Source organism: Ctenopharyngodon idella, chromosome 24 (genome assembly GCF_019924925.1).
Source record: "Ctenopharyngodon idella isolate HZGC_01 chromosome 24, HZGC01, whole genome shotgun sequence".
In the NCBI taxonomy this organism is placed as follows: domain Eukaryota; kingdom Metazoa; phylum Chordata; class Actinopteri; order Cypriniformes; family Xenocyprididae; genus Ctenopharyngodon; species Ctenopharyngodon idella.
In genome coordinates this window covers 15514394-15536191 of record NC_067243.1, presented here as the reverse complement: position 1 = coordinate 15536191, position 21798 = coordinate 15514394, and the positions used below count along the sequence as shown (strand labels likewise).

The window sequence follows — 21798 nt, the reverse complement described above, 5'->3', positions numbered from 1 at the left end:
GCCTCACCACAAAAAAATAATAAAATAAAATAATATTAAGAACAATACACAATAGAATTTATTTATTTATTTATTTTATATTTTTCATTATTTATTATAAATAAATTTGAATGATATATAATAATAATAATATACTTTATTTTTTGCAATATTTTATAATATCTGATATACAAAAATATACTTGTATTTAAATAAGTATAAGATATTCATATTTTTCCTTGTAAAAATAATTATAATATTAACAACAATAGCAATCATACAGTTCATTCATTCACTTGATTGTTTATAATAATATTATTATTATTAGTAATATTATAATGAATACTACTACTATTACTAATAGTAATATCCTTTATTTTTTGCAGTATTTTTGTAGTATCAGATATATTTCATTACTGTATTCAAATAAGTGTCAGAATAATATATTTATATATTTTTTTAAATAAAAAATTACAACCAATAATTAAAGGTGGGGTTAGCCATATTTCAAAAACACTGTTTGGAAGTTAGTCGGGTCGACACCAACAAAACATGTGTAACCAATCAGCTTTAGGGGGCGTATGACGGTCGAGGAGAGAGAACGAGCAAGAGGGAGATTTGAACAGCAGAAAGAGAGATGAGACACAATACAAAAGACCTCAAAAGAATATCACTGGAATGAAGGTTTATGACTGGGCAAGCGCTTTAGGAACCGCGTTAATATTAGAAAAGCTTTCCAGCGCTGAAGAAAGCTAAGTGGGAAGGCCTGAAAACAGACGCGGAGGCTGCTTTGATTCCGCTTCACATGTGAGTAACACTGGGTTTGATTGTCTGGAGCTGCTGTACTGTTGGCGACTAACAACGAACTCTTGTTTGTGTTTACTATTGTGTACTGTACGTTCATTTTTTGTGCTTCCTTATCATTCGTTCATCATCTGCGCTTTATTTTTCATGGAGCATTATTTTGTTGCACGTCAGCTGTGATAAACAGACATCCACTCTCGCATTGTGTGTAACAGTGGCCAGATAGTGAGAGTTGTGCAGGTAAACCACTGCGCACTGACGACCGATAGAGAATGCGGTGTTTAGCGTCATTGTTAGTGCACTGTTCGAGACCGACTCGGAGCAGGGTAGTTAAGATTGGAGGGTGAGTTTTGGTGGCGGAGCAATAAAGAGAGGGGTGGGTTTGTTTGGGTTGATTTCAAATATCAACAATGTCCAACAGCGTTTTTTGAAATATGGCGTACCCCACTTTTAACACCTCCACAACAAATCTTTCAAACTTTTTGAGATCTTTTTGAGTACTTTTTCTGAGGTTTGACAGGAAGCTGGTTGCATTGCTGTTCAAACAGTGTGAATAATGATCATAAAACTGTGAAGGTAGAAGTTTTTTTATTCACATTTATTTGTATAGCGCTTTTCACGATACATATCGTTTCAAAGCAGCTTTACAGAGAATGCATATCAACATTACAATTTGGAGACTGCAGTTAGCTAATAATGTAATAATTTAGGCGATTAACATACAATCACTGTTAGCAATTTAATTGGAGGTAGAAGCAAAGAGCTCCTGGAAAAATGAATTACATATTAACAATAATTAGGATTTATAGAATGTGAATGTGCGTGTTCTTGGTGAACAGTCACATTGAAACATGAGCTCCATGTTTGAGCATGTTCTTTAAGTTCATCTCACTCACAAGAACGTAAGCTTACCACCTGCCAGCTCCTGCCATGGCATTCATTTCAGTTTAAACATTAATCGAGTCCCTTAATGTACCTTTGTGTCTTCACAGATGGACTCCACCAGGTCTCAGCCTTCTGCACCCTACGTGTGACCATCATTACGGATGACATGTTGACGAACAGCATCACCGTTCGTCTGGAGAACATGTCTCAGGAGCGTTTCCTCTCCCCTCTGCTCTCACTCTTTACAGAAGGTGTAGCCGCGGTCCTGTCCACCAGCCCCGATGGCGTCTTCGTCTTCAACGTCCAAAATGATACCGATGTTAGCGGTAGCATTCTGAACGTCACTTTCTCGGCCCTGCTCCCGGGTGGAGCTCCGGGACGTTATTTCCCATCAGAGGAGCTGCAGGAGCAGCTGTACCTTAACCGCACCTTGTTGACGCTAATCTCAACTCAGCGCGTCCTGCCGTTTGATGATAATATCTGTCTGCGTGAGCCCTGTGAGAACTACATGAAGTGTGTAGCCGTTCTGAAGTTTGACAGTACGGCTCCCTTCGTAGCATCCAACACTGTTCTTTTCAGGCCCATACACCCCGTGAAGGGGTTACGGTGTCGATGTCCTGATGGTTTCACCGGAGACTACTGTGAGACGGAGGTGGACCTTTGTTACTCCGGCCCGTGTCAAAACAACGGGAAGTGCCGCAGCCGAGAGGGGGGATACACTTGTGAGTGTCCGCAAGATTTTACAGGTCAGTATCTGTTAATTCTGCTCTTATTTTTAGATTATTTGATAAAGTGTTCAGGAATTAATGTCAGATTATATTTTTTAACTGGATTTGTTATATTTTCAGAATAAATTTTGAGTGGTGCCACAATGCTAAGGTGTTGGGGGTAGTTGCTAGGTTGAAGTTATGTGTTTGCATAAGGTGTTCTAGTAGTTGGTTAGGTTGTGTTCAGGGTTGGGTAAAATTCTATGTATTTCTATCTATCTCTCTCTGTCTGTCTGTCTGATCTATCTATCTATCTATCTTTCTATCTGTCTGTCTGTCTGTCTGTCTGTCTGTCTGTCTGTCTGTCGATCTGTCTGTCTGTCTGTCTACCTATTTGTCTGTCTGTCTACCTGTTTGTATATCTGTCTATCTGTCTACCTATCTGTCTATCTGTCTGTCTATCTATCTATCTGTCTACCTATTTGTCTATCTGTCTGTCTATCTATCTGTCTGTCTATCTGTCTGTCTGTCTATCTATCTATCTATCTGTCTGTCTATCTGTCTGTCTGTCTGTCTGTCTGTCTATCTATCTGTCTGTCTGTCTGTCGGTCTATCTGTCTATCTATCTGTCTGTCTGTCTGTCTATATGTATGTCTGTCTGTCTATCTATCTGTCTGTCTGTCTATCTATCTGTCCGTCTATCTGTCTGTCTGTCTATCTGTCTGTCTGTCTATCTATCTGTCGGTCTATCTGTCTATCTATCTATCTGTCTGTCTGTCTGTCTGTCTATATGTCTGTCTGTCTATCTATCTATCTGTCTGTCTGTCTGTCTATCTGTCCGTCTATCTGTCTGTCTGTCTATCTCTCTGTCTATCTGTCTGTCTATCTATCTGTCTGTCTATCTGTCTGTCTGTCTGTCTATCTATCTGTCTGTCTATCTGTCTGTCTGTCTGTCTACCTATTTGTCTATCTGTTTGTATATCTGTCTGTCTGTCTGTCTATCTATCTATCTGTCTGTCTGTCTGTCTGTCTGTCTATCTATCTATCTATCTATCTGTCTGTCTGTCTGTCTGTCTGTCTGTCTGTCTATCTATCTGTCTGTCTATCTGTCCGTCTATCTATCTGTCTGTCTATCTGTCTGTCTGTCTATCTATCTATCTATCTATCTATCTGTCTATCTGTCTGTTATTGTTTGTTTTAGTTAAACATAGTTGTATGGATTTCTTTTGAATGTCAGTTCATTTTAATTCTTCTTTTTTACATTTATATAGCTCACACTCTTTTACCCATTTCATCGCTGGCCAAGTGAAAATTGCAAGTCTGATTGCCTAGAAAAGTAATACCACACCTCTTCTCAACATACAGCATGATTTGAGGTATTATTCATGTCAAAAAGTTGCTTGCTGATGTTTAATGCTTAGGGTTAGGGGTTTCTTCACACCCCTAACCCAAATCAAAGCAATAGTTGGGCTATTAGTGACGTGTGCCTTTGGAAACACTGCAAATATCAATTATCTCTGTTTTTATATAGTATGGTTGATTCCAAATTGGTTGCAAATTGTCGTCTTCTCAGTTGCTCAGACTGGTGAGAGCGTCGTTAGTTTTGCTTCTGTCATAACTTGAATGGAGATACGTTCTTATTGGAAGGAATTATCCTGTGTAAGTTTGACAGCAGGAATGGTATCCAGACCTTCAGTCCCAGGGTTCAGAGTTCCTGCACTGGATCATTCACTTTGACAGCTTCTGTCTGTTTGTCAGCTCAGGTTTCTGAACTACAGTAAAGAGTAGCGAACCTCTGCCCTCTAAAGCCCTCAGGTAGTATGTGGTCATAACTAGAGGTGTTGACAGTGGCCTCTGTAGTTCCTCTCATGGGTTTCTCTCATTACAGAGTAATGTATCCCCGTAATTCCTCCGAAATGAGGGATTATCTGACCGACATTTGGATCATTACCTCTTTGGAACCTCTTTTGTGTGTCCCAGTCGACATAGTTCCTCTGGGCCCAGATCTTGTCAAGGTAATGGCAGGTACACAATGGTGTGCACACCGAGCTGGCCTAGAATCAGAGATACAGGATTACAAGCTCAACAAGGTAAAGTCCTCCAAGCAAACCTCAGATGTGTGTTCCGCAGCTCCTGCATTTGTCAGCATGGTGATGGATTTTTGGGAAGATTGTTATCGGCATGTTTCTGTGTCTTGTGCTATGGGTGTGTCTATCTCAAGTGAAAGCAAACCACAAGCGCTATACGCACACACACAGGGTTCAAAAATTGGCTGTGGCAAGCAAATTAAACAATTACCAGAGTATATGATCAAACAGAACATCATACAAAGACATACAAACTATCATCATCTAACAACTTTGACATCAGTGGAAAATGTATCATCAAAAGCAGTCTTTATCTAAGTGATTTTCAAGAATTTAATCTTAATTTGATCCTAACACAATCTAATAATTGTGATAAATATCAAAGGAACCCTCTGGAAAACATCTACCTGTATCAATGTGAACGGTCACTTTTGCTAGCAGCATCTTCCAATAGCGAGCCATCATCAGTTCACACCAGATCTCATGTCACGTTATGAGGCTAGTGGAGCATAACAGGTGTCTTACAGACCACCAGGGCTCTTTCATTGTTCTTCTGTTGCTTGGCTGTGGTTCTGTTTCTTTAGAGTATGAACAAAGGTTAGTCTGGGTCATTGAGCACAGCGGCCTGCCTGGAATCACTAAGCAAAGAGGACATGGTGCTCAATGCTCTCTCTGAAGCCTTCTCGTTTGGACAGAACTGGAAGCCTTTGTCCTGCTGGAACTAAAACTAAGCTCACTCAAGTGACCGGGTTAGAAGGTTGGGTTAAAGGAACAAGTTTCCAATTATTATCTGAAATTGATTTCCATGGCTGAATTGCACTTGGTATGTGTCAGTGGACATATGAAATGTGGGTTTGTTACCTCATTTAGCAAATAATGGAATGACCAATCAGCATCCAGGACCTGAACTGCCCATTTTATTAAAGAATTAGTTTAATTCTGACACCATTTAGCAAACCATAAGGTGGAGTGTGTCAGAATTTAACAATTTGAACTTTGTCTGCAAATTCTATCACAGTAGAGTCTTTTACGTTCTTAAAAATAAAAGTTCTTTATTGGCATCTATGGTTCCATAAAGAACCTTTTACATCCATGGAATCTTTTCAATGCTCAGGTTCTTTATTGTGGAAAAAGAAATGGTTCTTTTAAAAGAAAGGTCTTTTGGGGAACTCAAAATGGTTCTTCTGTTGTATCGCTACAGTACCCCCCTTTTGTAACCTTTTTTTTTTTTTAAAGCGTAACCTCACAAATAATTTTAAGGTTGTAATTCAACCGAATTTTTGCTATTTTTACCTGCCGCATTCACAGACTTATATTCAAGGACCGCATAGCAATACCTTGGCAACAATACCCTAGTCAATCCATTTTCACACCACTCATATTTTCTTCAGAAAACATAAAAAATAGTTTGTTGTAGTAATGTTTCTTGGGTATTTTCTTTTCAGGAGAGCGCTGTGAGGTAAACACACGCTCAGGCCGCTGTGTTCCAGGTGTGTGTAGGAACGGAGGCAGGTGTGTGGACCTGCTGGTGGGAGGTTTCCTGTGCCAGTGTCCTGACGGCGAGTATGAGAAACCCTATTGCGAGATGACCACACGCAGCTTCCCTGGCCAGTCCTTCGTCACCTTCAGAGGCCTGAGGCAGAGATTCCACTTCACCCTCTCCTTCATGTCAGTAAACCCTCTAGAGTTACTCCATCAATCACTTCATCCACCCATCCATCCATCCATCCATGCACTTACCTCTCTACCCAACAATGTCTATTAGCCGAGGGTTATCATTATTTAAAATATAATTATATTGTAATACTGTTAAAATAAAAGGATCTTATAATAAATAATAAAATAATAAATGTTATTAATAAGATAATATTTAATACTTTTAAAATAAGACATCTTATAATAAATAATAATATATAAAAATACTTTTCATTAATAAAAAATAAAATATTTTTATTTTAATACTATTAAAATAAAAATATCCCATAATAAACATTAAAATTATACATATTATTAATAAAATAATATTTTAATACTTGCAAAATAAAATATATTATAATAAATAATAAACAAAATACATTTTATTAATAAAAATAATACAATGTTTTTATTTGTATTTAAATCTATTAAAATAAAATAAAAAATCTTATAATAAATAATAATAAATAAAATGATTAATTTTATTAATAAAAATAACCAATTTAAATTGTAACATTTTAGTCCAGTTTTAGTTATTTGGTTTCAGTAGTTTCAGTTTAGCATTTATTATTTTGACATATTTCTGTTTAGTTTATATGTATTTTTATATCACGTTTAGTTAATTACTTCTGATTCTCGTGCAAATCTTGTGCAGTCATGTCCTGGGAAAATGTCCTGCAGGGAAACATTTTCTAAGGGTAAACACCTGTTTAACCTCTACCACGTCTCCTCACTTTCCCATTATAGCATTTATTAATTACTGTGTAACTGATCTAGCAAATTAGACACCGGTTTATACCAACCACACAATTTCTTCTCATGGCAAACATAAAAACAGGATGCCGCGTGCGGTGAGGCATCTTTGTTCGTACTTCCTGTGAGTCTGCCCCTTTGCCATGTGCTATCTGACACCTCTCCCTGCAAAAATCCCAGGTGCCCTCACCACAGGGCCAACTGAGATACCAGAGGTTGGCAAACATCAGAGTATCAGTTTCCCCCGTCCATTACAGCGTCATTACCTCTAGCTGTGTCTCTTGGCAGCTTTTATCACTTCCTTTTCCTCCACTCCCTATCTTTTTTTATTCTTCTGTCAAGTATGCATGTTTTTGTTGTGAGTGATCCTAAGATGTTCCTGGGCTCTTGATCTGTGGATCACAAATGAATATTCATTAAAATAGAATGTCTGATGAAAATATGATAAATCTGGTGAAACAAAAAAGTTTAAACCTATTTAAGACACTTTTTGAAATAGCCTGTGGATCTTACTTTACACTTTGAATCGAACAAGCTAATTATTATGCATTAAGGTTTGAATTGAACATGCTAATTATGATGCATTAAGGTTTTTAATATTTTTTTAATTATTTTTTATAGGTTTGCTACCAGGGAGAGAAACGCCCTGCTGCTGTATAATGGCAGGTTTAATGAAAGGCATGATTTCATTGCGATTGAAATTGTCGAAGAACAAATCCAGCTGACCTTCTCTGCTGGTAAGTAGTTGAATTTCATCTCCAAGCGGCACCATTCAATTCAAAATACTCTGTATTTTCCCTCTAAGATAATTTATTTAGTTTTAATATAAAATTAATTTAAAATAATTTAATTTAGTTTGTTTGTTTTGTTTTAAGAACAGTACCCAATGTTTTTGCTTAATAAAAGTACCCAAGAAACCAATACATTTTTTTCTTTGTGAATGATGTTACCTTCACATAAATTGAAATTTTTTACATTTTTAATCAGATTTTAAACTTCATATTTTTGTAAAGGATCGAGTTGATAATGTTTTATTTTGTTTGGTTTTTTTTTTTTGTGTGTTGTTTTTTTGTTTTGTTTGTTTGGTTTTGGGTTTTTTTGTTTGGTTTGGCTTTGTTTTGGGTTTTTTGTTTTGTTTGTTTTTTGTTTGTTTGGTTGGTTTGGTTTTTTGTGTTGTTTTTTTGTTTGGTTTTGTGTGGTTTTGTTTTTTTGTTTTGTTTGGTTTGGTTTGGGTTTTTTGTTTTGTTTAGTTTGTTTTTTTGTTTTGTTTGGTTTTTTGGGGGGTTTTATTTTGTTTTTTTGTTTTTTGTTTTGTTTTGTTTGTTTTTGTTGTTGTTTTTTGTTTTGTTTTGTTTTGTTGCTCAAACTACAAACAGCTAACTGGTTTTAATCTGAACAAAGCCTGAACAAGACTCCTGAATATTCACCTACTTTTTTGAGTGTCATATCTCAAACATTAGTGCGTATTTGTGCATCCAGAGCTGTGCCAAAGGAAGCAGGTGGCCAAAGAGCATTAAAACACACTTCCTCTGTCTACCTGTTCCTTTGTTTTGTTAAATCTCACACATCAACAAGAGTTACTGTCTAGTCAGTGTGCGTGAAATACCACGTCCCGTCTTTTTAACAGGTCAGAATTGTTTCCAAAGGAAATACGGTAGTGGAATTCATCCCTTGAGTGTCCTAGTATGAGCAGATGCTTGTTACGTCTTACCACAGCAGTGAGGGTCACCCGTCCACATGAGCTGAGAATAAAGACAGTGAAAGGCATTTCCTCCACTGTCCTGGAATGTGAAACATCAAACAACACAGTGATTCTGGTAAATTATGAACCCTCTGAGGTCAAAGGTCCGTCCCAGCTTACTAGCCATCACTCAAATTAATTAAGTAGGAGAGAAATATAAACAATTAAGATATTTAGCAGTGTGTGGACTGAGGGAAAGTGCTGTCATGGGAGGTCCTGACATGCCATTAACTCCTCGATAATGATTTACTTATTCTGTCCACTAGACTGGAAAAACGCCACACATATTAAAATACTCAAGGTGCTTTGGAGCCATTTAGTTAGTTTGGAATTTAATCTGTCTATCTATCTATCTATAAAAATCTGTCTATATAAAAAATGGTTTCCTCTTTCCTGTTATTTCTGTTTAGGAGAAACTAAAACCACAGTGACTCCATTTGTAGCTGGTGGGGTTAGCGATGGACAATGGCACACAGTACATCTACATTACTACAACAAGGTAAGTCATTTGTACTGAACACAATGAGAATGGACAGTCAATGTAGTTGATGTGTTTGCAAAGTCAATAGACCTCATTCATGAAGCATTTTCAAAATGAATTGCTGTTTAAATCATTCTGAAATGCATTGATTGTGCAATGCATTATGTAAGAATGATTTTATGAACAATTTTACACAAATTTGTTCTGCTTGTACATGAAATTTTTTTGGTTCTATACTAGAGAAAGTCAAAGTCTCACAAGTCGCGTGTTTCTTGATGAGATCAGTGCCTCTGTGTCCATATTTCATGAAAGAAGTCACATAATATCAGCGGCATCTCTAGCTGTATCAAAGTTCACAGTATCTTCTAAGATCTCCGGTCAAAAGAAACATCTTGTATTTCTACGTCTTTGATCCCGTTCAGTTTTTAGACCCTCATATTTCATTTGCTGAAATGCATTTATGAAGTTTGGTGCGTGTGTAATACGTCATGTGTCATGTTTCATGGCCAAAAGCTAGTCGTGTCTTCTCTATTACCTGGGTGTCTTGTTACACAGCGTCTCGTTTTTAAGAGTATTTTGTAACCGATAGTGTTAGTATTATTTAATAAGGTATTAAATTCTTGTTCTTCATGTTTTGAAACAAGTAGTTCTCAAGTTTTTTGTTGTTTTTGTTGCTGAATTGCGAATACCTGAACATATTGTAGTTACACGAGCAATTAATTCTGCTTGAATGCATTAAGCCCTCATTAACCTCTTCTTATGTTCCCAAGTGACCTTTTAGTAACCTTATTTACATGCAGCCTTACTTTAAAACAGTATTTGTAAAATTAAAAAAAGAATTTTTGTGCATCTGAGTCTGTGTTTCAGTATTCCTGGATTGAATCATAATGAAGCTTTAGAGAATCTCACTGAAGTCTCTTTAAAAGCAACATGCTGAAGGTTTCTCTTTTTGTTGGGCCATAATAACCTCTACCCAAGTTGCACTAATCAGATGAAAGGGCAACATAAGTTTGAAATCTCACTGAGACCAATGGTTGCATCCAAAATGTATATAATATAATGTAGAATGCAAGTTAGCGAGTGTATTATTGGATTGGAGCACCATTTCACTTACATTGTACATTATACTTTTAAACACTTATATGGAAGATCAGAATCTAAAGGCGTCTATTTAGATTCAGTGCCCCTTTTTTCCTAATGCGTATGTCGTGTTTGCTCCATTGTGGCTACATCTCCCCCTTAACCCTGTCATTTAACAATTCCAAGTTCAATATAGTCTGATCGGGAACTCAGACAATAGCAGACCCCCTGTTGAGTTAATCTGGGACTATAATGACACACTTGGAGTTTCTAAAAGCCCCAGATGGCACACGTTTTTTTTCTGCTGCAGATGAACATAAAAACACCCGGCCTATTATTGTAAATCTCCAGAATATTTAATGAAATAAAACCATGAAAGATAACCTTGCCATATGGTAAGGTTTCGGTGAAGTAAACTGTGGTAAAAGTACTTGATATAACATAGAGTTTGTTTTGACCCTTAATACCGGCATCCGTCTCTATTTTGATGTTCGAAAGTTTCTAATAAGATTTGGTTGAATTGTCTGTTGTACCATATTGTGAAATAGTGTCTCAAAAACTATGTAAATCACTTCTATTTGACACCATTGATCTTTGCTTTCCGAAGTTCAACCTATGTGTTATTTTGTCTATAGACTCGAGTTGTCTTTGAAGACACTTTCAGATATTTACCTTGAGTAATAATAAGCAAACACAACAGGGCGCAGCTGTAATGCAGTGATGCTTTGAAGTGTTAGGTCTCTTCATTTTAAAGTGTCTCGGCTAGTGACTGCTTACTGTGATTTTTTCCAAACAATCCTTTGATGATAGAAAATTTTGGCATTATTCACGGTTTGTCAGTTAATGTGGTCCTTTATCCCTAAAAGTTTGTTGAGACTTCCAGAGATTTTTTTAATGTTTTTGAAAGAAGTCTCTTCTGCTCACCAAGACTGCATTTACTGTATTTGATCAAAAATATAATAAAAGCAGTGTGAAATGTTATTACAGTTTGAAATAACTTTTTTAATATATTTATTTTCAGCATCAGTCTTCACATGACCCTTCAGAAATCATTCTAATTTGCTGATTTGCTGCTCAAGAAACATTATTATTATCAATGTTGAAACCAGTTGTGCTGCTTAATTTTTTTGTGGAAACTGTGATACATTTTTTACACAATTCTTTAATGAAGAACAGCATTTATTTGAAAAAGAAATCTTTTGTAACATTATAATTTCCTTTACTGTCACTTTTGATCAATTTAATGCATCCTATTATTCACCGATTATTCAGAGTGATATCTGCCGATACTGATAACGATAATGATAGTTTGGGGGTTCTGCCTTTTATACCTTCTTTAAATTAATGATAATTTCATCATAATTAATAATCAATCATTATATTTTTAATTATTATATTTTGAAAGAAATGCAAATAAAAACTTTTCTCTCCATTTCATCAACTTGTTTCAGATTAACTGATATCGGTTATAAACATGAGCACATTACTCAAATTAATATTAACTTTCTGAATGTTATTAATTCATATAATTACTATTAATATTGAACATCAAACTGGTCTCTTAGCATTTTCTTTACACAAAGCACAAATTCAGTGCATTTTTCTGCCCTCTTTTGATTGACAGGATATATCGGCCCTGACTGTTTTTAAACTATCAGCCGATAGTGTGAAAATTTGCTTTTATCAGCCAATACCGATTATTGGCCAATATATTGGTGCATCTCTAGATAAAAGTATTAATTTCTTTCAAAACAAATAGTACTGTATTATTAAACCTTTGGAAATGCTCATGATAGCAACATTAATTCAAAAATCAATTGGCATCAGTGTATGTCTACACTGTGTACACCAGTAATAAAAGCTTAGCATATGAAAATTCATTGCATTTATACTTTTATATTTTGTATCTGGAGGACATAGAGGACATTTTAATCAGATGAAATTTGTTTTATAGCCAGTTCTCATACAATTAAGAAGAATCATTAAATACCTACCTGTATTTAGTATATTTTTTGAGCTATTACAATATTGTTGCCTAACCTTTTGTGGCTTATAATATAATACATTTGTTTTCCTATATAAAACAGATCACTGATTTTATATGTATGTTTTGTTTTTTTACTGAATAGCGCATTTGGAAAGGACAAAAAACCCTCATGTTGATGCCCCGGAATCCATAAACCATTGTTTTGAACTTTGAAACAAAAAGGCTGATGAGTTACAAGGCTAGAGGTTAATAGCCGTTGTCGGGATTTGTGTGCATGTGTGTTCCTGAGGGCGTTGAGCTTGTCATTGCGCTTGTCATTGAGTTCATTTTCATCGTTGGACACGAGAGAGCAGAGATTGTGGGATCATCAAAGCATTACAATGGAAGCAGATCCTTATTATGAGTGGCAGAGGGTTGAGTTGCGGTGACTTCCTAAGGGTCGTCAACACTCTGATCCTGAATCAGTTTTCTTTCCGTCATGTTTTTTTTTTCTTACAGATAGTCGTGCACCTGATAAAAACTGTAATAGAGACGTGCGTCCACTTTAGTAGCAGTAGAAACATGATATTTGAAAGGTATTCGGTCCGTTAAAGGTGTCTCAAACTGTTTTTTCACCAGGTTTTCACACCATTTTTAAAGCTAAATGACTGCTTGCTGTCGACTGAGCAGTCAGCTTCAGGCCATGACCGGTTGGATTTATTCCATGACACTTGCGTCAGAGTATAGGAATTCTCCCATTCATGGATTTCCTTGTTGACCAGTTTACCAATCTACTCACATTCCCTCCTTCATCTCTGCTCTCTGGAAGCAACTGAGAGGAATATTAAAACTGGCATCTGGTTTATGAATATTTGGATTTTTAGTTATTTATTTAGCATTTATTTATTTTTATACATATACAATAAAAATGAATTGAATATATATAACAACTGTAATTATTATTATTAACATCAATTTATTTTTGATCAATTTGATTTATAGGCAGCATTATAACAAAAACAACTATAGCAATAATAATAATAATTATTATTATTATGCCATAATTTGCAGCAAATTTATTGTCGTTGTTGTTCTGGTTATATAGACAAATGCTTTAGAAATGTTACTCTGTTTTTGTCTCTCTTTCATTTCAGCAAGGGCTACACAGATAAACAGATAGATATAGTTTGAATGGTGACGGCAGCGAGTCTTCAGGAGCGAGTGATGTTCACATCACACCAAACTGTCACTTGTACATTTTTAACACCACAGGGCAGACATCAAAGATCAGCTCTGCACATCATACGCACCACAAAATCAATTTTAATAAGCTTGAAAATTTAAAAAAAGCCTCTAGCATGGGGGAAGGGTGTTTCCAGATGATAATACAAATTTCTGCTGTTTTGTGGAAACCGTGTGGGTCTCTGGGGAGGTTTTACGTGAAATGATGTGCTCTCTTTGTCTGGTATCTCCTCTGTGCCAGCATCTCGTTGGCATAATCCAATTAGATGAGCTGAGAAGGCCAGAATGTCACAGAGTGGTAAACAATCATCTCATGCTGTGTGTTAGAGATTACAGACAAACACGACCTATTATCTCCAAATTCACAAAGGTGTGAATGGAAATGTTCCTCAGATCCACAAACTTTGGAATTCTATTCCAGGATTTAAGAAGAAGTTTTAAGACAAAGGTTTAATGAGACGTGTGTGATCTTCATTACATTAGATGATGGGTTTTCAAATTACAGATCTCCTTGAGAGGGATCTGTAATTTGTATTTTAATGTTGTTAATATGTCTGTCTGGTGTTTTTAAAAAGCGATACCATTGTGCAGCGTTTACCGGTAAGTTGACCGAGTGGATCTCGTCTGAGCTCGTGCGAGTGAGTGGAGGCGGGGCTAATTATCATATTCATAGATCCGTGTATATTAAATGAGGCAAGGGTGTAGAGTAGAGCTGCACGATTCTGGATAAAATGAGAATCACGATTTTTTGGTTTCAAATAGAGATCACGATTCTCCCACGATTCTGTAAATTATCAGGAAAATTTTATATGAAAGTGAACTAATCCTTAAAACTATATCTCAGTACTTCTGTGATAATGTGAATATTTGTAACACAGAAATAACTAATGTGTGATTCAAAACGGCTCTCTCTGGCTCTGGCAGCACGAACACAGATTTAAACGTTCTGGTATGATTTTGTCAAAGGTTTAATAGACGCTGTCATTAATAAAGTAGGATCGCGTGGGTGCTTGAATCGAGATCGCGATCTTTTTACGATTAATCGTGCAGCTCTAGTGTAGAGTTACATTCAAGCTATTTTAAGGCATTAAGAATTTTTTTTCACAGGAAAAAAACGTTTAAATATGTAATTTTGGTGATCAGAGTTTTAAGGGATAAAATTATTGACTACAGGGGGACTTTAAGCGAAGCTTTAGTGTCCAGATAACTGTTGGGGCCCACAAAATAACTTTGTATTACCATTAAATTTTAACTGTTAAAATTTAAACACCACATTTTTTTTTTTTATTCAAGCCCAATATAGGGCGTCTTGGCATCCCTCACGGCCCCTCTGAAGAAAAGGTTGCAGTGGTTGCTGTCGACGACTGTGATGTGGCCATGGCTCTGAATTTTGGGGGACAGATTGGGAACTACAGCTGTGCGGCCCGTGGTACCCAAACAGGCCAAAAGAAGTAAGTGTTTTCTTAAAGTAAATATGAAACAGATTTTACAACCCATTTTACTTGCAGAGTGTGGCATATTTAAGAGTAGATATTCATTGAACTAGAATCTTTTGTGACATTGCAGAAGTAAAATGGGTTGCAGAAACCACAAAACATTGAGCTTTTAAGATATAGTGACAATTGTGAGTTTTCGTGTTTGTTGTGATCCCTACCTGACAAGCTGCGCTCTACCTATTTCTCTCTTTCTTCTCACACTCCCTGTCTTCCACATTCATTCATGTTTCCACCGTCTAAAGTCCTCAGGGCATGATATTGTGTGCTGAAAGGGAGAGTGTGACAGGACAGAGAAACTTGAGTACACGAAAGCATGCTAACCACCGATGGGTGTTGAATAGCTGATCATTACAGGAGATTACACAGCATTCTGCTTCTCCCCTTACACTCCATCTTTTTTCCCTAATCTCCACCAATCTGCACTCTGTCTCATGTCAAACCAGTTTTATGGGCTGTACAATGGAAACACACTCCTGGCTTATCTGAAGCTGGGATTTGCCATTATAAGCTAATTGTCTCTCTGTGGAGAACAGAGCAGTGTGAGATGGTGGAGATCCATCTGAGATAAGTGGAGATATGGTCCGTAAAGCCTCTGAAATGCAACTGCTAGGGTCAGACCATATGCTCGCAGTAAGTGCTGACCCATAAACCTACAGATCTATGTGGATTTATGGGTCACAATAGGAATTGTAGATAAAATGCACTGCAATCTGCTACAATGTGAAGGCCAGATGCTGAAGTACAAAACCACAGCATATCTGGCTACAATAAACAGAAACACACACAAAAAAAAAAAAAACCCAAATAATATTCTGGATTAAAAAACATATAAACATACTCCTTTTAATAGCTCTGCACATTTTATTGAAGTTCTTTCTTTTTTTCTTGCAGACCCTTCTTTGAAAATCTAAGATTATTTTCATAATCTAATAGCCTTTCTGTGAATGATAGATTATGATGGACATGATCATTGCTGCCAGATGTTGGCATATAACACTGGATAAATATCTATTTTAAAAGGAAAAAGGGCTATAAAAGGGATTAACCACATTTTGCTTCTGTCGAATAATGCAAAAACCCGAACTTTTTATTGAAAAACATAAAAATGCATATTCTTTTAAAAAATACATTCAAAATGTTTCCAAAAGGTTTTACATATAAAGGTATTTTAAAGATTTTGAAGTGTCAAAAAAAAAGGTCATTCGGTTTAACTTTCCAAAGGCCAATACAGCCATTTCATTTCTGATTAAAATATCTTAAAATGTAATAAATGTATATATTTTTTATTCTGGCATGATTTTATAACATCATATATCAACATAGTGCAAAATGGCATTAAAATTATGTGTAGAAGTCGTTGCTGTGTTATGAGAAAAAATGTCCGGAAAAATTAATGTCATTGATGTCATTCGGAGTAACCAATATAAAGAGACCATTTTGGATCAAGTCATGCGGTCAATATCATGTGACAGGATGTGACATCATTCAAACACCTGCACAGGACCACATGGTCATGAAGCAAAGTAACTAACTCTCTCTTAACTATTTGAAAAATTCATGTTTTTACTTCCTCATACGCATGTCCCGAAACATCAGGTCATTCGGTACAACCACTATAAAACATGGAAAATGTTGTAATATTTTAAAAACTTGTACTAAATATAAATTGTTTGATTGTCCTAGCTAGATATCAGCCTGTTAGCATTGTTTGAAAATATCGTCATTCGGTATAACCAAAAGTGTCATTCGGTAAAACCGAAATTTTGGTTAAACCGAATGACTTTTTTGGTGACAAATTTTGTCAGTCTTGTAAAAAATGACAAAAGCAGTGTTAATTTATTATAAAAATCACATAATCTCATTGTTAACACTTAATAAAACTTCAAAATTAATTATATCTCCATTATGTTTTTTTTTTTTTTTACACTTTTAAAAACCTTATTCGTCAATGACCCTTATATATATATAATGGTGGCCAAAAGTGATGTCCAGCCTAGGAGAAACATCTTGACCCTTTATTTAAATATTATTAAAAATTAGTTTTGCAAGCATATTTTGTAGCTGTGCTTGGAGTCAATTGTTTTATTTGTGATAACTCAATGAAACATGCAAAATTTTGTGGACATTATTTTGGCCTGACTGTCAAGAACGAACAAGATCGAACCAACAAAATATTAATAACTAATTATGTTGTAGTCAATGTAAGCTTTTTCTTGTAGCTGTAGTTAGCTGTTTTTGTAAAAAAAAAAAAAAAAAAAAAAATTGTCAGATAAATACCTTAACCAAGTTTAGTGTTTCGTTCTTACCTCATATTTAAAATATTTAAAAATAAATAAAATATTTTCCTTATATGTTGATGGTTTAACATTTAGGGTCATTAAAAACAAATATCACTTCTGGCCACTACTGTACTGAAAGAATAGTTCACCCAAAAAAGCAAATTCTGTCATCATCTTGTCCTTATTTTTATCCAAACCAATAAGTTTTTTTTTGTTTGTTTGTTTTCTTTGAAATGAGATGAATGAGGGTTGAAAGGATGGGGATTTTGTTTTCTCTTTAAAAAAAAAAAAAAAAAAAAAAAGGACAAAACTCATTGTTGTCTATTTTCTGCCTAATGGGCCTCAAGGTTATTCCATATAATGAAGAATGTTTGGGACCGTTTGGGTATTCGTGGCTTCAGGGATCTTTTTGTGTGCAGGTCACTGGATCTTACCGGACCTTTGCTCCTGGGTGGCGTTCCAAACCTCCCTGAGGATTTCCCCATACAGAACCGAGACTTTGTGGGCTGCATTAGGAACCTGACTATCGACAGCAAGCCCATAGACATGGCCGGCTTCATCGCCAACAATGGCACCTCAGCAGGTTAGAAACTGTATAACAAGGGTTCATATCATGACAAATCATATCTTCCTTGATTACTATAAAAACAAACTCAAAACTACTTCCTCAACTCTCCCTTTCTATTCAGGTTGTGCAGCAAAACATGACTTTTGTAGCAAGATTGTTTGTCAGAATGGAGGCGTATGTGTGAACAGATGGAACACCCACACCTGTAACTGCCCATTAGGCTACGGAGGAAAGAATTGTGAACATGGTAAGATAATCCTCTCTTTCCAGCTCTTTTCTATATTTCATTCTTCCCTTGACTTGATTTTGCTTAATGGACACAGACACGCCTCCCATCTTTTGCCTGGATTTGCCCTTGGCCTCCATAACAAACATACCAATGTGTACACAATGACTCATACCTGAGACAGCAAGCCGTAAACAGTATCTATCTATCTATCTATCTATCTATCTATCTATCTATCTATCTATCTATCTATCTATCTGTCTGTCTGTCTGTCTGTCTGTCTGTCTGTCATCTATCTGTCCATCTGTCTATCTGTATGTCTGTCTGTCTGTCATCTGTCTGTCTATCTATCTATCTATCTATCTATCTAGCTATCTGTCTGTCTGTCATCTATCTATCTGTCCATCTGTCTGTCTGTCTGTCTGTCTGTCTATCTATCTATCTATCTGTCTGTCTGTCTGTCTGTAATCTATTTATCTATCTGTCTGTCTGTCTGTCATCTATCTGTCTGTCTGTCTGTCATCTATTTATCTATCTGTTTGTCTATCTATCTGTCTGTCTGTCTGTCTATCTATCTATCTATCTATCTATCTATCTATCTGTCTGTCTGTCTGTCATCTATCTATCTATCTATCTATCTGTCTGTCTGTCTGTCTGTCTATCTATCTGTCTGTCATCTATCTATCTATCTATCTATCTATCTATCTGTCTGTCTGTCATCTATATATTTATCGATCGATCTATCTATCTATCTGTCTGTCATCTATCTATCTATCTATCTATCTATCTATCTATCTATCTATCTATCTATCTATCTGTCTGTCTGTCATCTATCTATCTATCTATCTATCTATCTATCTATCTGTCTGTCTGTCTGTCATCTATCTATCTATCTAAATTTTTTTACACTGTAAACCCATTTGAGTAAGTGCATTATAATCACAAAGAATCCGAATGGGGTTGAAAATGGCTTAAAATTTTCAGTGAGCTTAGTTTGACCTAATTTTTTGGAGGGAAACCCAGTTGAACCTGCATTTTCTATTTATTTTTGCTTATCAATTGGATGGAGGGATCACACCATGTTTTGAGCCTACAAAAGAACATAAAAGTCATAATACCGCCAATGGACGTAGATCTAAATCCCTCATGTCACTCCAAACCTGAATCACTTTCTTTCCTCTGTGGAAGACAAAATCAGACGTTTTGAAGAACATTCAGGCTACTCTTTAACATACAATGAAAGAATAGTGAAATCAGGGGCTCCATAAAGGACACTGAAAATCTTCCTCTCCACTGTAGGTCTAAAACCTCAATTGGGGAAAACTGAAGAGAAGTCCCAACTAATATTACTGTCACACTCCCAGGGTTGGGTCTAAGATATACTACTGTTATTTCCATAAGTTCAGCCCTCACATACAGAAAGTAAAATATTTGCCCTGAGGAAACTGGTGTGTAAGAACGTTTCACATTCCTGATTAAGAAATCTCCTGGGTGACTGGGAAACATTCCTCTGTCCGTGAATGATAGTGATTATTTGGGGAATGTCAAAGCGTTGTGTGTGTTTGTTTAATTTAACAGATATCGGTTAATAGAACAACTTTGTTTAGTCTGGATGTCATCTAAACCATTGTCTGATGGTCTTCTTTCTGCAGTTATGCCCGCCCCCCTGCATTTCGATGGCCACGCACTGGTGTCATTGAGCGAGACTGATATTACCATTGCCATTCCTTGGTACATGGGTCTTATGTTTCGCACCCGAAAAAGCACAGGCGTTCTGCTACAGGCCAGTGCTGGAGAGTTTTCCAAGATTAATCTTATGGTGAGTATTGTGTTTCAGTAATTCACCACGTTCAATCTTGTTTTCCATGATATGTCTGTTTTAATAAAGCAGATAAATCATATTGTGCTTTCATCCTTGTATGTTGTCGATTTCTCAACTTCTTTGTGTTTCCAGGTGAGCAACAGACACCTTCGGTTCCAGGTGTTTCTGGGTGTTAGACGTGTGGCCCTCTTAGATTTTCCTCAGGTTTGCGTGGACAACGGTGAATGGCACCATGTGCTTGTCGAGCTCAAGAGTGGAAAAGATGACAAAGACATCAAATATATGGCTCTCGTGTCTTTGGATTATGGCATGTTTCAGGTATATTATCTTGATGCTTATTTATTGACCAAGTCAGGTTCAAACACAAATGATGTTTATTCAGCTGTGGGAATGTGGTGCTGTGTGGGCTTAATTAAAACTTTTCATACAGTCACTAGTTTATTTAATTTGTCTACTCCCATTCTCTAATATACATGCATCGCAGGAGAATTTTTTGTCATTTTTGTTTCTAAACAGTAATTTATCTGAACAATAATGTCCATCAAATCTCAAATTATGTATTTTGTTTGACCACTTTTTGTAGTGAAAATGGCAATGATGGAAATGAAATATTTAAACATTTTTGAAACAGGGTAATTATACTCAACTGAAACTAAACCATAAAAAAAACTTATTTGTTACTTGAAATAAAACTATAATTTTGAAGCTGTAGCACTTTATGTATTCTAAATACATGCAATTATAGAATATTTTCACCATTTTTGTACATAACTTAAAAAAATATTTTTTTAGTCATAAATGATGCGCTGTAAAAAAAAAAAAAACATGCACGGAAATGCTGCACATAACAGTCTCAGTTTGCACAAAAGTTGATATAAAGGACTTTGATGCTATGTAGAATAAATATTAAAATGTTTTTTGTTTCACTTTTTGTGTATATTTTATTATTAGTTTTAAAAGTGTAATAATTAATGTTTTTATGATAGAATTTCCATGAATTTGCTGCAAAAGTAAATGATGATGGCATGTAAAAAAGTTTTAATGTCTCACAACAATACAAATAAGAAAATATAGCTGCAAGCAGCCTTTAATGGGGTTCAAGTGTTTTAAGGCCTTTAAACACATGTGTAAAAAGTTTTTTTGTTTTATTTAGCAAGCCTGTAACCATCCCGATCATACATGGAAAAGACCATTTACAGCCAATTTATGTAATTTACCATAGGAAATATATGTTTTTTAAAGCTTTTTAACAGTTATCAAGGTTTAGCCAAAAACCTAGGGCTAGTTCGCCAAAGTTGGTTTTTGAAATAATCTCCAATATTTAACGAACGATTCGATGGACAGAGGCGGTCCCAGAGGCAAAGTTTCTCAGAATGAGGAGTTCTACCATATGGTATGAATGTCATGGGTGTGCGAGAAAAATCGTGCGATACACGATCCTTTACGCACGTGAAAAATGTGAAGGCACCCAATTTTCTCACAGGCCCAGCGAGTTTTGTTTCAATCGGCCTCTGTTAACCTTGTCTAATAGCTGTTCAAAATTCAGTGGCCGATTGCCGACATGTTTTTTGAGATGTGTCAATGTCTTCATAGACAGTCATGGCCCCTTGGACGAAGACACTGCATGCCGATTTTCAAGTCGATCGGACTATCGGTGAAGTGGTTATAGCTGTTTTCATTTTTTTTTTCCCTGTTATAGTGCCACCAAGCGACCAGTCGCCGCATCCTTTTTTGCGTGATCACAGAATGAACTCTTACATAGGTGTGCTGAGTTTCGTGAAAATATAGTTTTGGCAGCCCTTGGGGACCGTAAATTGGAATTCCAACTTTTTTTTTGATAACTACTGACAATCAGACTCCGGAGAATCTTGCTGCACTGGTTTGGTTCCGATCGAGCCAAAAACCTAGGACTAATTTGCAAAAGTGGGTTTTTCAAAAAATCCAAAATACCTGAAAATTTCACCAGGCATGCAAATCCGCCTTGAGC

General features: G+C 36.0%; 1 protein-coding gene across 1 annotated transcript in view; it reads left to right on the top strand.

The window, feature by feature from the left end:
- Positions 1–21798, top strand: part of celsr1b (cadherin EGF LAG seven-pass G-type receptor 1b) — a 52203-nt gene that overhangs the window by 15058 nt on the left and 15347 nt on the right. Inside the window, exons 2-10 of the mRNA XM_051884783.1 lie at positions 1776–2414; positions 5908–6130; positions 7532–7647; positions 9062–9150; positions 14714–14871; positions 17615–17778; positions 17885–18010; positions 19642–19808; positions 19944–20129. Coding sequence (XP_051740743.1) covers positions 1776–2414; positions 5908–6130; positions 7532–7647; positions 9062–9150; positions 14714–14871; positions 17615–17778; positions 17885–18010; positions 19642–19808; positions 19944–20129 — 1868 coding nt within the window. The remainder of the gene's footprint in view (positions 1–1775; positions 2415–5907; positions 6131–7531; positions 7648–9061; positions 9151–14713; positions 14872–17614; positions 17779–17884; positions 18011–19641; positions 19809–19943; positions 20130–21798) is intronic.